Source organism: Thunnus albacares, chromosome 19, assembly GCF_914725855.1.
Source record: "Thunnus albacares chromosome 19, fThuAlb1.1, whole genome shotgun sequence".
Lineage (NCBI taxonomy): Eukaryota > Metazoa > Chordata > Actinopteri > Scombriformes > Scombridae > Thunnus > Thunnus albacares.
Window position 1 is genome coordinate 27,514,203 of NC_058124.1, and position 15,859 is coordinate 27,530,061.

Sequence of the window (15,859 nt, forward strand, 5' to 3'; positions counted from 1 at the left end):
TAAACCAATAAATATTTCAAAGTTATCAGGTGTTACTGCTATTTACAACAATCATATTGTCTCACATTGGTAGTTTGAATCTCTATATGGTGGGTGCTGTGTGTAGTGTGTTCCAGGTCTAAGTTAATAATTATACACACACCTTGCTACCTTTTCATCTCACTTGTATCAGGTGAGTCACAGTAAAAGGTGTCAAAAGGGTCATCATGTATGGTTTGACAGACTGAAAACACAGAAACGTGAGGTTATCTCACTGTTCTGACAATCAGTTACTTATCTACTACTCACACCTGGTCCAGAGGTCACCACTATATCTCCCTTTTTCCTTAAGAAGAGGAATGTGGTTGCCTCTCTGTCTGTCTGTCATCTGTCTTTCCGTCTGTGTGCTGTGAGAGTGTGTGACCGCCACATTCATGGGAGCCATGGGTTGGGTGAAGGAGTCTCAGAAAAAGAAGATTATTGTGAGTATTGGTATTGGTTCTGAATTGATGGTAAAGAGGAAAGAGAGGATGCACATTACATTTGCTGCAAGTACATACACATTTAGGTATTTCATTGACATTCATGAGTGTTAGGTAATTGTTTTTAATTGACCAGTAAGGCTTAAATATGGATAATAGATATTTCAAAAATGTGTCTTATCAGAGCTGCATACAAAAAGAACCCAAATTCCTGGCAAAGTTTGTGCAATGGACCATTGTTTAGATTGAATCTACACTATCATTAGTATAATTTGAACAGGTTCACCAATGTAGAGAATGCCTTTAAATATGCATACTGTTGTCAATCTTATAGTAATGAAAATGACTTTTAATAAATTACACCACTCAGTATAATATCACTTTATTACTCCCAGAGGAAAAGTAACTTGTCATTTGGCATACGTAGTGGCTAAAATTATTGATGTTTTTGCAGTTGTGAGAATTATCTCTAATAAGTCATCAAGGACATTGTAAGTTCCTTACTAACAATACAGTATAAATATAGATTTGTGCTATTGCAAAGTTTTACGGAAAATCTATTGGGAAACTGTTGATCGATCTGTTTTTGGCTCATCCAGCAAATTAAATATTTGACAAGAACAAACATATCAAAGAACATTGCCCTTAGAGAACCGTGGAGGCGTCTGCGCCCTCGGCTGACATCACTGCCTCTCTTCACTCTAAGCTAGAGTGAAGATACTGGTATCATATAAAACTAGATGATCCAAGGCATCCATTGATACCAACCATGTCATGCTAGCTTGTCAATAAGGGGGCTAAATAATGCTCCAAAGTTAGGCTACATTTTGGTGAGGGAAAAACTGGCAGGGTCATTTTCAAAGGGATCCCTTGACTTCTTGCCTCAAGATATCTGAATGAAAATGTGTTCTATGGTTACCAATGAGTCTCCCCTTTACAGATACTAATCCCATGCAGTTTTTTGCATGCAGTATAAATGTGTTATTTTCACCTGAATATTGCTGCATACTGGGGTCCCTAAACAATCTTGCATAAATTGGTTCTGACCGGAAAGCTGGTACTCTTGTGGATTCAGTTCTATTCATGTGTAATGATGTTAGTCCCCACAGTAGCCATTTCTTTGTAGTGAGACCAATTTTTGAAACTTGACCTCACTTTATAAAATGACCTATTGTGACCTCTATGATAATCACAGCCTCATGAAACTTTACAACCATGAACTGGAGACCTAGGGGATTCAGAGGATGTATGGCGTTCCTAGGTATATTGACAATAAGGGGGTTTCTGAGCAATTTCCAGAACAGAGTTTCTCACCATCCAATTGCCGTAAACTGCGATTCTTACAGAAATCTCCAAATGTTTTTGATACCAAATGAATGATGAATTTTTTTATGGTGTTCCAGACCTCTTGGTGTCTTAATGTGGTATTTTGAATTGATTTTTGACCATTTTTATCAATTCTCGAGTGGTCAAAAATGGCTAAATTTTGCACCAAATCTGTGTAACAAATGGTATCCACCCAAAAATTGCTGCAACAATTTATGAAACTAAATCTAAACTAAACTTTCAAAATTTGGATAGACTGCATCTCAAATTAATCTTCAGGTTCCCAGCTTCCAGATGACCCAAAATATTGGTGCCCTTCCACCTTTTTTTAAAAAAAAAACAAACAAAAAAAACCTACATTTTTTCCGTAGTAAGTTGAAACTGACAGAAGTATATGGTATCCATCATTCTTCATTTCACATTGAATATAACTGAAACTTTTGATTTTGATTTACAAGTTAACATATTATTTAATACAATAAAACAAATGAAAATGGCCAAAAATATTGGTACCCTTAACTTAATATTTTGTAGCACAGCCTTTGGAGGCAATAACTGCAGTCAAGCGCTTTCTGTCACTCTGAATAAGGTTTCTACACTTCTCCACTGGTAAGTAGTGGGCATTCATCTTGAACTACTCAAGTTCTCACAGGTTTGATGGGCGCTGTCTCCCAACTGCAAGTTTCAGCTCTTTCCACAGATGTTCAATGGGATTCAGATCAGGACTCATAGCAGGCCACTTCAGAACGGTCCAATGTTTTCTTCTCATCCACTCTTGGGTGCTTTTTGATGTATGTTTGGGCACATTATCCTGCTGGAAGACCCATGACCTGCAACTAAGATACAGCTTTCTGACACCAGGCTTTATGTTTCACTCCAAAATACCATGATAGTCTTCTGATTTCATTGTGCCTTGCACAGATTCAAGGCACCCAGTGCCTGAAGCAGCAAAGCAACCCCAAAACATCACTGGGCTTCCTTCATGTTTTACAATAGGCTTACTTTTCTCCTCTGTAAACATAGGGTTTTACTAAAAAGCTCTAATTTGTTTCATCTGTCCTAAGCACATTCGTCCAGAAGGAATGTGGCTTGTCAACATGCATCTTGGCCAGTCTACCATGGAGCCCATTTTCATTCAGACAGCATAGGATGGTGTGACTTGAAACTATTGTACCTTGAACTTGAAGATCAGCTTGGATCTGTATTGAAGTTTTCCTTGGTTCTTCCTCACCCATTCGAGCAATGTTGGCTACAGTTCCATGGGCCTTAAACTTCTTATTAACATTGGCAACAGTGGTCACAGGAACATCAAGCTCTTTGGAGATGGTCTTGTAACCTTTAGGTTGACCATGCTTGGCTGTTACCTTTTTCTAATCTCTTCAGACCACTCTCTGAGTTTTTTCTGTTTTCCATGTTCACTGTGATGCACACAGTGGCACAAAACAGCAGAGTGAGTAATTTTCTGTTTTGAAACTGGCTGTTTGAGTGATTATAAGATTGAAAACACCTGTGATACTAATTAAAACACAACAGTCCGCTTAAAGTATCATTACAAATCAATTATTTCTTACAACTTTTAAAGGGTACCAATAATTTTGTCCATGCTATTTCAGAATGTCTTTGTAGAATAAACATGAATTCAGTTATTTTCACAACATTTTTGTTTTGTTCCACTGCAAACCAAACATAAATAGACATTCAACGATAGTAAAATATCTTTTAATTTCAACACTGTTCAGGGTCAATGGTGCATTATTTTAATAAAATGCAAGGGTACCAATAACTTCGGCCATGTCTGTATACCACTTCTATATGGCATACACTGTTAACCTGCTATCTCCCCCTAAAGAAGACCCCCCCACCCCCCCCAAAAAAGACAAAAATTGGTCTATGATGGGTCTCTAAGGCTTAATGCATTAGAAATAAGGATTTGTGATGACAAAATCTCTGACAGTGAACAAATATGGTATCAAATATATATTGTCCGACCGTATATCCTTATATTCCCCAACCATAGTAAGCAGTTTCCATTGCAGAACCATTTTTGCCCTGCACATCTGCAGTCTCTGTACCCCAGAAACTTGTAAAATATTGACTCAGAGCAGTTTTATTTTTACACATAAATACAAAAGTCCTACTGTAACAGCTTTGAAAGAAGTATTATTTATGGGTTGTAAGATTGACATAGAAACAGTAAACTGTAGTGGTGACATGCTGTAATTGAACAGGAATATGAATATCAACAGCAGCTGTGCACTGCAGTTGGACAAATTGGTGTGTTATATGAGTGAAAATGTTGCTGGTGGCAAACCCTGTGCTGTTCTTGTTGTAACTAACTTGGCTGCCATTCAAAAAATCAGAGAACTATGTGTTTGTCTTTTTGGTTATTACACTGGTTTCTCCTTCTAAAGGATAGATTTGGTGGCAGCTTTACATTACACTTGTGTTAGCACACTCTAAAGAAATCTATTTTGATGTCCGTGTGTGTGTTTGTGTTATACAGATAGGCGTCTTGGCTGCATCGATTGTGACACTGATCCTCGGTCTGGGACTCGGTCTTGGATTGGATTTGCAGAGATGTCGAAATGAAGGTGCTGTCACAAACACACTCACATGTATAGCCACTGATCTGCACATGTCTGTGCATGCTCACACACTTATTCATTGAGTGGAAAAGGGAGCTTCCCATGGGTAATTTCCTTGCTAAACCCTTGCTCATATTCCACAAAATTCTGACAATAAACCCAATCACTTTCATTGTCCTATGAATGGGGTGTTTTTGCCAAAACTGTCAAACTCAAGGCATCTTAATTCTGATGACTCGACTAGTGACTCATCAGTTTTATGCGGTGAGTCAGAAATGAGTTTCATGCTGAAGGAATTTGGTCAAAGTTAAAAAGATCATTCCTAAACAAATGCAGCAATGTTCTCTCTTAACTCCGTGACATAACTGTGAAGGCACTCAATAAATGGCATGTTCTAACTTTGTATAACTTATGTATCACTGGCAGTTTGTACATCATTTTGATGATTAAACCAAGATGCTTGCTGTTACTTCAAAGACTATGGAGATTTCTATCAAGAGATTTCTGCATTTTCTGCCAACTGCACTGCTGTACTTACCGTTATCCATATAAACATCTATATTAACAGCTGCTCGCTATTTGTCAGTTTATAAAACTGAAACTGAGGTCATTATAATTATATAGGCCTCTGGTCTGCCAAAAATTACTCCCACTGTAACATTCTGGGATTTACACTGACATACAGCTTTTATTACAGCATAGTTAACTGGTCTGTGAGACAAAACACATTTTGCTTTTTAATTCAAAGTTCAGGATATTTTGACAGTACAGCAGTGTTTTTGGTGAGTAGTGATACATGATTTTATTTCCTGTTACAGCAATCTCAGTTATCCACACAGGTTGATGTGAAGAGTGTTTTACATGTGTGATGGCAGTGATAGTCACACTGTGTTAGAAGCTCCGGGCCTGTACGGGCTTCATTACAACCTGTGTCATGTGATACTAACATTTCTTGAAGATGTATTTACCTGTGATACCAATACCGTCTTATGAGTCATCCTGACTTGTTGTAAGTCAAAGATTAATGGAAATGCTTTGTCATCTTAAGTAAGGCTATTTCAGTTCTGTTGCAGACATTTACACTGGTGATTCACACCTCAATGTCACAAGGAAACCATACCTTGCGTCACATGAGAGTTTCAATGTGACAGATCAGCATGGCTCATGTTGCTGGGAATCATGTGATGTAAAGCTTTTCATTCCCCACAGTGGTGGAATGACTGAAGATCTCAAGAGGCACAAAATTGCGAGTCATCAAGTCATGATGCTGACTTGTCAGAACTAAACAGAGTTACTGTGAAGCCGATACTAACGTATTATACAGTGCAGTATAAGGGAAACTGTCAATAAAGGTCAGCGATTGCGAGAATAGAGGGGGTCATACTATTCTGAAAATGAAGTGTGAAAAGAACTCATTGAATTGCAAGAATAAAGTAGTCATTTTAAGTACTTTTGAGAACAAAGTTAATATTTCAAGATAAAGTCTGAAATGTTTTGAGAAGCTTACATTTATATTAAAACTATTTTAATACGTCTAAGTCATAACATTACCAGAGTAAAGTCATCATCTCAAGTGAAACGTCATTACATTAAGAATAAAGTCATAACACAGTATTTCAAGATATAATCTGAGCTTCAAATTCAATTAACAATAAACAATAAATATTTTGCATTTTGATGATGTTGGTCATAAAGTTGAAATAATTTCTATCTGCAAATATCTCGTGTGGATTTATAGGGAACCTGCCCCCAAAAAAATGTTAAATAGGTCTTGTTTTTCTGTTTTAGTCGTTCCTCAAACATCCTGCAGGAATCGCTGCAACGAGCCCTACGACGGCGAGGTCCCTGGATGCAGATGTGACGTCAACTGCAAAGCCAGCAAAAGCTGCTGCTTTGACTACTACGACATCTGCACCGTACCTAGTGAGTTATAGTTTTTGACTTAAGTTTTGACTTTAATTTCCCCATGATAGCTAGAAAATTTCACAGGCAAGCGTTGGCTGTTGGCCATTCCACTCAAAGTGGGGATTTACTATAAGATATTTTCACAAATCTTTGATAAAATCCAGAAAAGGAATCCATCTTTATAATACCATCCTTCAGCCCAGCAGTGGGAGTGCACAAAGCTGCGCTGTGGAGAGAAGAGGCTGACGGAGAGCAGATGTCACTGCTCCGATGACTGTCTGTCTGCAGGAGACTGCTGCACTAACTACCAACATGTCTGCCGCGGTAAGAGTGAGAGGAGTCAATAAAGTCAAGTTTTATCTATATGGCACCTAATCACAACAGAAGTTGGAAAGGACATCAAAAAATAATACAGGAGGAGATATTAAATAACATCAGAGAAGATAAGATTACGAGAGATCAAAAGCAAGGTTGCACATAGAACTAGTTGAGCTGGAAAATGTTTTTGACTTTTTATTTTGTTCAAAATTTCTTAAATCTACAGTGACTGAAAATCGACTGACATTTGGTCTTGTCGAGTCTTATTCAGTCGTGTTCGTTGCCGTCTCGTCTCTGTTATACAAACTGTCGACTCCTAAACTGATAATCTGCAAGTCGGGACTGAGTAAGGCATTTTTTAATCATCAGTATAGATAAAACGTGATTAATTTCTGCTATTTTTCTACTACTTATCGCTCTTGGTATAACAGTTATGACGGGACTTAAAAAATATTCGAACAGATGTGATCCTAGCAGCAACAACCTTTTTAGTGATGTTTCCCAGGGCTGCTGTTGGTCGAAAACCATATTTGATTAGTAGTTTGTTTACACTGGAGAAGGAGAAACTGTCCAAATCCTTTCCAAACCGTCCATACTGTTTGAAATATGAATAATATATAATATGAATAATAATTACTTTGTTCTGTTTATTCACAAATCCTGATATATAATGCCCACTGTATTTTCTCCACCCTGCTGTAGGAAAGACAGAGTGGGTGGAGGATAAGTGCGAGGACCTGTCAAACTCCACATGTCCAGCAGGGTAAGAACTTCATTTGAAAGCTCAAAAAACTAGAAATGCAATACATATTATTATATCAATTATAATGTTGTTGTCTGCTGGAAAACCTGTCACCTCTAATACATGTTTTGTTTTTATAAAACTATCCAACAGTTGGTACAGAGCTGACAAGACAGAGGGTCATTCCTAACATTTAGTTACCTAAATGTAGCTGTTGGTTAATACTTCAGAGGACAAACTGGGGAAAATACAAAGTCTTGTTTTTGTCACAAAGTTATAATAGTTTGCAGCAGAAGATAATCTTCAAAGTCCCCCTCCGCTTAACAATGTGATAAGTCATGCATGTGCAGAGTTTGTGCAGAGTTTTAAAGCTGAGTTTAAGAGGTAGACATATGTCCATGCTTTTACGATATCACAACTAGTTTTGAAACAAATGGACTTTTCCATGGTGGGAAGGAGTGCAGTGCATGGTGCAGCATATTCATAGATTCTGGGTTTTTCAGTGAGGGAGAACATGTAGATAATACAAATATGTTATTCGGCAAAGCACAAATAGTGGGTTTTTAACAAATATTTGTTTCATTTTTGTGTTTGGGAAGAAAAAAAAAGTCAAATACCAGTTTGCAGGTCAATTACATCATTATCTCTATCACACTGTCTCTCCTCTGCTCCGCTGTTACATCTATCAGCAGGTTTCAACAAGGGGAGTCACATCCACTTATTGCATGTCACATATTTCCTAATTTGGACATTTCTCCCGCAGTTGGAGTGTTCCCCAGAGATAAAGCTGAGTTACTGATACACACAAAGTGCTTTCAAGGGACTCTCCATAACCTGTTGTTCCCCTTCTCCTTTCCACAAAGTTAGGTTGTAAAAAATAAGCAATAAATGAAAAGTACAAAGCAATAATCCCCTTTGAAGTTCTTCCCTAAATGTTTTACGCTGTGGTGTCTGTGTTATGGGTGTATAAATAGGTAGAGGTCTGTCTGTAATGAAGCAATGAGCAAAGTTTATTTCAGTAATTAGCGTCGTTTATGATCTGGGAGACTCCACTTCGAGACCCGGTGTAGGGACCTCCTTGAGTGAGGTAGTTTATTCATGAACACTGATTGTAACACTTTAATTTTCTAAAATTAAAAGCGTAATAAAAATAAAAACAGGATTTTTAAGCCTCTTTCCACTTTTATTCGAATACAAATAATTTTGCTGCCTCAACAAATACAGATACAAATACAAATACTGGACTCTCTGCACATCCCTAGTAGATAATTAATATCTTAAATCATGCCTGGAGGGGGCTTTTAAACTTTTTTTTTTTTTTCTTATGGTTTGTTTTGTTAATCCAGTACCTGCATGTATCTGTGTCTTCTGTTCCCCTCTTAGCTTTGAGCGGCAGCCTCTGCTCCTCGTCTCTTTGGATGGATTGAGGGCTGAGTACCTGCGGACATGGAGCAAGCTTATCCCTGTTCTGGACAAACTCAGTTAGTGTCTGAAAGGAAGGATGTGTGATGATATCGTTCAAAGGAAGAGCTGGCGAAGTTCTTATTTTGAAGACGTTTATTGGACGATGGCCATCGGGTCCATTCCATTTACAAAGATGGTCTGGGCACCGTACCACGTCGGTGCACAACTTATATAGGGTTACACATCTGTATCTTATTACATGAATAACATAGGTTCTTCATGGGCACTAATTCAGTTGGGAGCCATCCATCAAGTGATTGACAGATACCTTACAACATATTATGTATCACAACATACCACATCTGGAACCGCTCCAATCTTGACCATGGACCCATTGTTTGTATCTAAAAGACCCCCCAGAAGGGCTATACCATATTGCATAAGGTGACATGCAGACTATGAAATGTTTATGTCACATGTCCACCACCCAAAATCAGTAAAGTACATAGGGTCAGATAAACATCATACTAACAGTGTCAACCTCATTTCTCTATTAATGCTGATGATGCACAGATAGCAAAAGAGATATCTTATAGAAAATTCAACACGCTAGTTGCTCTTATACTCATAGAATAATGTTTGTTGGAAGAACAGCTGGTTTTAAAGCGATCATATCTTCTTTCCAAAAATACCCTGCTGAATCAGATTAAAGTAATTAGGCAGCCCTTAAGAACACTTATTTTTTGATCTACATCACTGGGTGAATGTTTGTGTATAATTAACTCTTTTTTGTAAGAAGCAGTTTTAATGAAAACCTTTGGGGTAATGACAAACCAATCAGTCTTCAACACTAACAAGCCTGTTAGTGTTATAATATTCACATTTCTTCCAGGCAGCTGTTGGTTTAAGGTTATTACAGTGTTATTGTTGAATCCAAGTTGAGGGATTAAATTAGCCTGGCAGGTAATCCATCACAGTGAATATATGATATATGATATTTCACCACTGATGAATCATTTTGACCAACCAAAGCCTCTTGGATGAGAGAGCAAAACGCCAGCTGTCAAACAGCAACCTTTGTAATGCCTTTGTAATAATTGGATTGCCTTTTAACTGCCATTGTTTATTGGTCAGGAATCTCTCAAATCCTGTTAGTGTGATTTCCCACTGGATTTTCCCATTACCGAAATAATGATTACAAATGGTTCATCACCTACATAACAAATATGTTTGCAAATTCATGTGTGTGTGTTTAGACAATGACGCACATGCCCTCATTTATCCAGATGGCTTTTCCCAGCAAAACACCACCACTCTCTCTTACATTCTTACATAGAGGCTAATAGCTGCTGTCTTCCTCTTTTCGTTAACAGAGAGGTGCGGAACCTCGGCTGAGTACATGCAGGCAGCATTTCCTAGCAAGACTTTCCCCAATCACTACACCATTGTTACGGTAAAGATACAAAGCCATTACACAAAGCTGCACACTGACCCATGCACACGTGGCAGGATGAAATGTAATACTTAGAGCACCTCGATCAGGGCAAAACCTCCCTTTGTCCAGTACTTTGTTTTATGTCTGTATCTAATTAAACTTCAGAGAGTTGTAGACTTTACTCTTGTTTTTTCTTTGATGCATTGTAAAGATGTGACAAGACCTGTCCAGAAATTCATTCACAGTCAGTCGAGGGAGCAACAACCATAAAATTATTTACCCCGACAGGCTTGCTGGATATTCCAACTGTGACTCATTCAAAAAGGTCATTGTGACTTTACTTTACTACATACAAATCAGTGATGACTCATGTCGAACATAATTGTCTCCCATATTCCTCTCCTCTCCTCTCCTCTCCACTTCTCTCCTCTCAGGGTCTATACCCAGAGTCTAATGGTTTGATTGACAACACTATGTACGACCCAGTATTTGACGCCACCTTCAGTCTGTCCAATTCAGAGAAAGACAATCCTGCCTGGTACCTTGGACAGCCTGTAAGTCTCAGCAGGTTTGATTCATTCATTAAAGGATACGTCTGGTGATTTTCTATATTTGCTTTGCTAGCTTGTTGTGCTACATCTCACAACCTCTTTATTTTGTACTGAAGAAATTTACACTGTAGTAGATCTACAGCACAGAGAAATGAGATATATCAGGCTTTGGATACACACACAATACTTATGAATTGATCAGTTCATTGTTGGTTCATATTTCAGTAATACTAAATATGCCACGCTGAAATTGCACAATGCATTTCATTGTCTGTAGCACTGATAGAAAGTATGACGTTTTGGTTTTGAATATTTTACATGATGCAAGCTTCAATCATTCAGTGAAACAAGCAGATACAGAGCAGCTGATGCATCTGAAATATACTGAATTTCTGCGCACAGCTTGTGACTTGCTTGTGAATCACAGCTTGATCAGATACCAAACATATCAGGCTCAATTCTAGAGAAATGTCAGAGGACTTAGAGAATAATTTAATTTGACTGATATCTTGTTGTTGAATATTTCATTTGTATGCATCCGTGCTTACCCATATTTCAGTGAAGATGATCCCTTGTTTTTGTCTGTAGATTTGGCATACAGCAAAGTACCAGGGGCTGAAATCAGGGACTTTCTTCTGGCCAGGATCAGATGTCAAAATTAACAACAGCTTCCCCGACATCTACCAGCCTTATAATGGGTAAGGAGGGGGTGGGAGCGTATCACATTCTTGTGGTTCTGGTTCCCATACTTGTCATAGACTGAACAGGCAGAAAAAATATTGCATACATTTCATGTGTTCAAGGTTAAAAATTCAGTGGAAATACTAAATCTGTTTTAGTTTTATGGCTACAACTTTTTGAACTCAGCATAACATTTTCAGTCAGTTTCCATGTGGTATGGAAGATTTAAAATGCCTACATTAAAACAAATCAATGTGTATATGTATTTCTTTTTATGTATGGTTTTACTGGCATAATGAAAACGAACAAACAAACCTTTTTTGTTTCACAACGAAAATCCAGAAAACCAAATTCAAAACACCATGCAATTTTGGTTTAGAAATCAAGTATTTTTGTTAGTTTTGTACGATAGCGGAAGCGGCTACATTAGCCTACCCATGATCCTCAGCGACTGTTGCTATGGTGAAGACGCCAACGACAGCCTTAACATATAGTCAGTATAACATTATGTAGTACTGCAGATTATTGGTTATGATCGGGATCAACATACTTTACTGTACATTGAACTGTAAACAAAATAATGTGTGCTATGGACAAAGAAACGGAGTGTATGAAATATATGAAGGTGACAAGAGAATTGATCAAAATTAGGAAAGTGAAAGTGTAGGGCTTAAATGAGGGATGTGAAATGTAAAGTTCAGTTTTATAACCCTGTCTTCATCCCGTTTACACACACGCATGGCTGTCGCTGGTGTCTTCACCATAGCAACGGTCGCTGAGGATCATGGGTAGGCTAATGTAGTCGCTTCCGCTATTGTACATACTGACAAAAATACTTGATTTCTAAACCAAAGTCGCACGGTCTTTTGAATTTGGTTTTCTGGATTTTCGTTGGGAAACAAAAAAGGAATAGATCACGTTTTTCGTTTTTGGTTTAAAATGAAAAAAGGAAAAACCCATGTGACTTCAGTTTTTGGTTTCAAACGCAAAAACGAATTGGCTGAATGTCTGCAGACCTGCTGGATATTCAATCCAAAAAGAAATAACGATAAAACAAATCGGCAAAAACCAAAAACGGGCCGGGTTTGATTGGTTTTTCGTTATTTGATTCTGACACCAAAAAGTTTTTTGTTTGTTTTTGTTTTGAAACAAATGTGTTTTTTGGTTTTTGAATTACAAATGAATTATGAATTATCCAATGATACCTGGACCTGAAAGGATAATTATTTAACTTTCTGTCTTCAATAATTGAATTTGTTTTTCATTATGACATGAATATTCTATGTCACATTAAAGTCAAATAAATTTTGGTGTCGTCCAGTAGAGGGCAAGATAACCAATAGAAAATGTAATCAGTAAACTGTAAAACTGTAATTAGTTTTCATGAGGACGTGAAAAGGAAGTTTTTTCTTTTTTGAGATGGAAACGCACTATCCATACAAAAATGAAAAACAATCAACTGTCCGATGGGAGGAGCTTATCACCGCTGACCCCTGCAGATGGGTTAGGGTTAGGGTGGTAGCCATGACAGAAAATGTCCTTTTAACATGTTTTTCATTCGATTATGGCACAGTAAATGCATAAAAAAGGGGATACATATGGCGATGTGTAATTTATTCCACTTTTTTTTTTGTTTGATTTGTTTACATTGAGGCATTTTAAATCTTCCATAATGTTGACGTCAATTATTCTTACTAAAAAAAAAGAATATAGAAATCATACTTACACTTTTACTTATGTGGGATAACTTAGCTGTTGAGTCAGATCCCTACAGATGCCCTTGTTCATTCTTGGAAGCTAAAACCACAGTCTGCTGTGGTTCTTGTAGGGATGTCAGGATAACACATCATCGCCTGTGCAAATGCATAACATAAGGGAAACTGCTAGATCAAGAAAGTTAAACTTTCCAGAATTATCACGTTGCGGAAAAGTTGACATTAGAGATGTCTGCTGAGGTTCAGTCATGTTTCCTCTTTACCATCACTGTGGTTGACAAATCAACCATATGTGTTTGCACTGTTACTGAATACAAACTGTTCCAACCACAAAAGTCAATAAAATCTCTAGGTAATAAAACAGAACATTGTTTTTGGTCGACTTGTTGGCAAACGCCTGAGTTCTGTTGTAACCTCAGTATATCACAGCCTATCATCAGTGCCTTTGTGTAAAAAGGAATGTAAAACATAGTGCAAATGTCATCTGCAGAGCAATTTATCACTATCCCGGAATATAACCGCAGTATGAACATTACATAACATTATCTTTTAATTCTTAAATCATCACAATCATTACGAGAACAGGATTATTATGACACCCAAAGCCTTGAGGCAGATGTTGCAATAGTTTATCAATCACTAACCTCAGTATCCACAGCTACAATGAAAGAAAAACAGATAAGAAGCTATCTGTTTTAAACAATTGAACCTATTCATTGAAGCTTTATAAAAAACAAGAGTGGCTGTAATAGATATATAAATGTGATAAATCATTCTGCGCAAAGCGTCCAAAGTGCCAAAAATCATGTTGGCTCTTATTTTCCTTTAATGTGGTCACACCTATCGATTACAGCATTCTGGTCTTCTGTTCAAATGGAAGTTGAGAAATTTCTTGGCATTAAAATAATTGTCAGTGTGATATGATATATAAATATTATATATGATATATAAATTACAATCAATTAGTCCATATGAGAGGATATCCAAGGTATTGCAAAGAACCTTAGATGACTTTGTAAAAGAATGGTTGCCCCTGAGCATATATCTCGATAATGAGAGGCCTGCCGTTATCTGTAAAGGAGTAGATTGACATTATTGTGCTTACCAAGCATAATCTCACTGTTAATTTGAATGCAAATTTTTCCCCATGAATGTGTGCATGGGTTTTTTTTTTTGTCATTGTTAAAGATAAGAAAAGAATTGCTGCAATCAAACATTCAGATAATACTGGAAATGCAATCCATTGCATTGTTTTTTGCAGATAACATTTTATACTTTGGTTTAATGTTTGATCGATGTATTATTAAATGTGCAATGTACTGATAGAGGATTGGGAATGGTTGATAATGCTGATTTACTGCCTATTGTTCCGTCAAAGTGATTATTGCAACAAAGCAGCAATAACAGGATCTCAGCTGATAAAGAACTGTATTTTGCTGATTTTGTAACAAAGTCAGGATCCCTCATGGAATGAAAGAGGTTGGTTTTCACATTTACAGATGTCCACAAACTTTATAAGCCCAGGACCTAACTTAGGTGAATTCAGAGAGGATGACAAATCCATTTCTGTGGTCTGAATCTGATAAACAGCTGTTTTCATCGCATTCACATCCTGAGTGGCCTCAGCTGTTTCCCTGAAGTGGGTATTTCCCTCCTCAGGTGTGCAATATTATTCACTACATGAAACCACATGTCTTCTGAGATAACTCACAATTTGTTTGGAACAAGAACACTTTTGTTCCTCTACACTGGTATCAAACCAGTGAAGAAGAGTCTATCAGTATCAGAACAAGGTCTGGAATTAGATTACATTTTTCACATATACTGTACATACTGGGTCACATTTATGGCTGCCTAAAAAAAGCCAAACATAAATACATGTTTTGATGATTTTTACTGGATAAGGCTGGCGTTATTCTATATTTTTCTCACCATCCACAAATCACATGAAAATGATTATGATTCATGCAAAATGGTGACGTTATCTAGAAGTGTGAACTTGTACTCCCTCTTCTGAAATCTGAACAAACAGACATGATGCACCTGTATTTAAATTCAGTGTGACAAACACTTCTCGATGTGCCTCACAAATAAACATCCATAAATCTGCCTAGAAATCAAATAGAAAAAAAGATGCTTCAAAACTGGCTTGAGATTCATCAGATCTTCAAGTTTTAAAGTGTTTAAGTAACTGCAGCTGGACACAGAAAAATACTCATACATTTGAATGGAGAGTGTGAGCGAACCCACACCTTTTTGAACATTTACTGCTTCCACATAGTTACAGATGCAGACTTCATTTGAGCTTTAAATGAGTCACGAGACTTTGGCCTACAAATCTTGAATTTACATGTTTTTTCTATCTTTTATTGTTTTTGAGATACTAGAGTGTGAGTTTTAAAGTCTTTTCTTGCTCCTCCTGTGATTTTATAATGAGTGTGTATTGTGGAATGTTTCACAGCACTGAGGGAGTGACATCACCAGGAGCAGTTGGAGAGGAGGATTTTAGAGTACGCTTCTTGTGAAATCTCCTCATAAATCCCATGACTTTGGCCAAATCTTACATTAAAAATCATATTTTAGTAGGAAATTTCATGGCGAATCCATTGATACAGGTTTGAAAGTGGTCAGACTTATAGTTTAGACGTCAGAAGCCTCTGTTTGACACAAAGTTCATGCCTCCCCATTGTTTTACATTGTAAGGTGTGATGTGGCACTGCAACTTTCAGGGCTTAT

The 15,859-nt window shown here is 37.3% G+C and overlaps 1 protein-coding gene across 1 annotated transcript in view; it reads left to right on the top strand.

Annotated features, from left to right (window-relative positions):
* The first annotated feature begins 282 nt into the window (after nucleotides 1-282).
* LOC122969620 (venom phosphodiesterase 1) overlaps nucleotides 283-15,859 on the top strand; it is a 39,913-nt gene continuing 24,336 nt past the window's right edge. Inside the window, exons 1-9 of the mRNA XM_044335479.1 lie at nucleotides 283-461; nucleotides 4,291-4,378; nucleotides 6,161-6,295; nucleotides 6,476-6,601; nucleotides 7,298-7,358; nucleotides 8,721-8,818; nucleotides 10,115-10,194; nucleotides 10,611-10,730; nucleotides 11,316-11,425. Coding sequence (XP_044191414.1) covers nucleotides 414-461; nucleotides 4,291-4,378; nucleotides 6,161-6,295; nucleotides 6,476-6,601; nucleotides 7,298-7,358; nucleotides 8,721-8,818; nucleotides 10,115-10,194; nucleotides 10,611-10,730; nucleotides 11,316-11,425 — 866 coding nt within the window. The 5' untranslated portion in view covers nucleotides 283-413. The remainder of the gene's footprint in view (nucleotides 462-4,290; nucleotides 4,379-6,160; nucleotides 6,296-6,475; nucleotides 6,602-7,297; nucleotides 7,359-8,720; nucleotides 8,819-10,114; nucleotides 10,195-10,610; nucleotides 10,731-11,315; nucleotides 11,426-15,859) is intronic.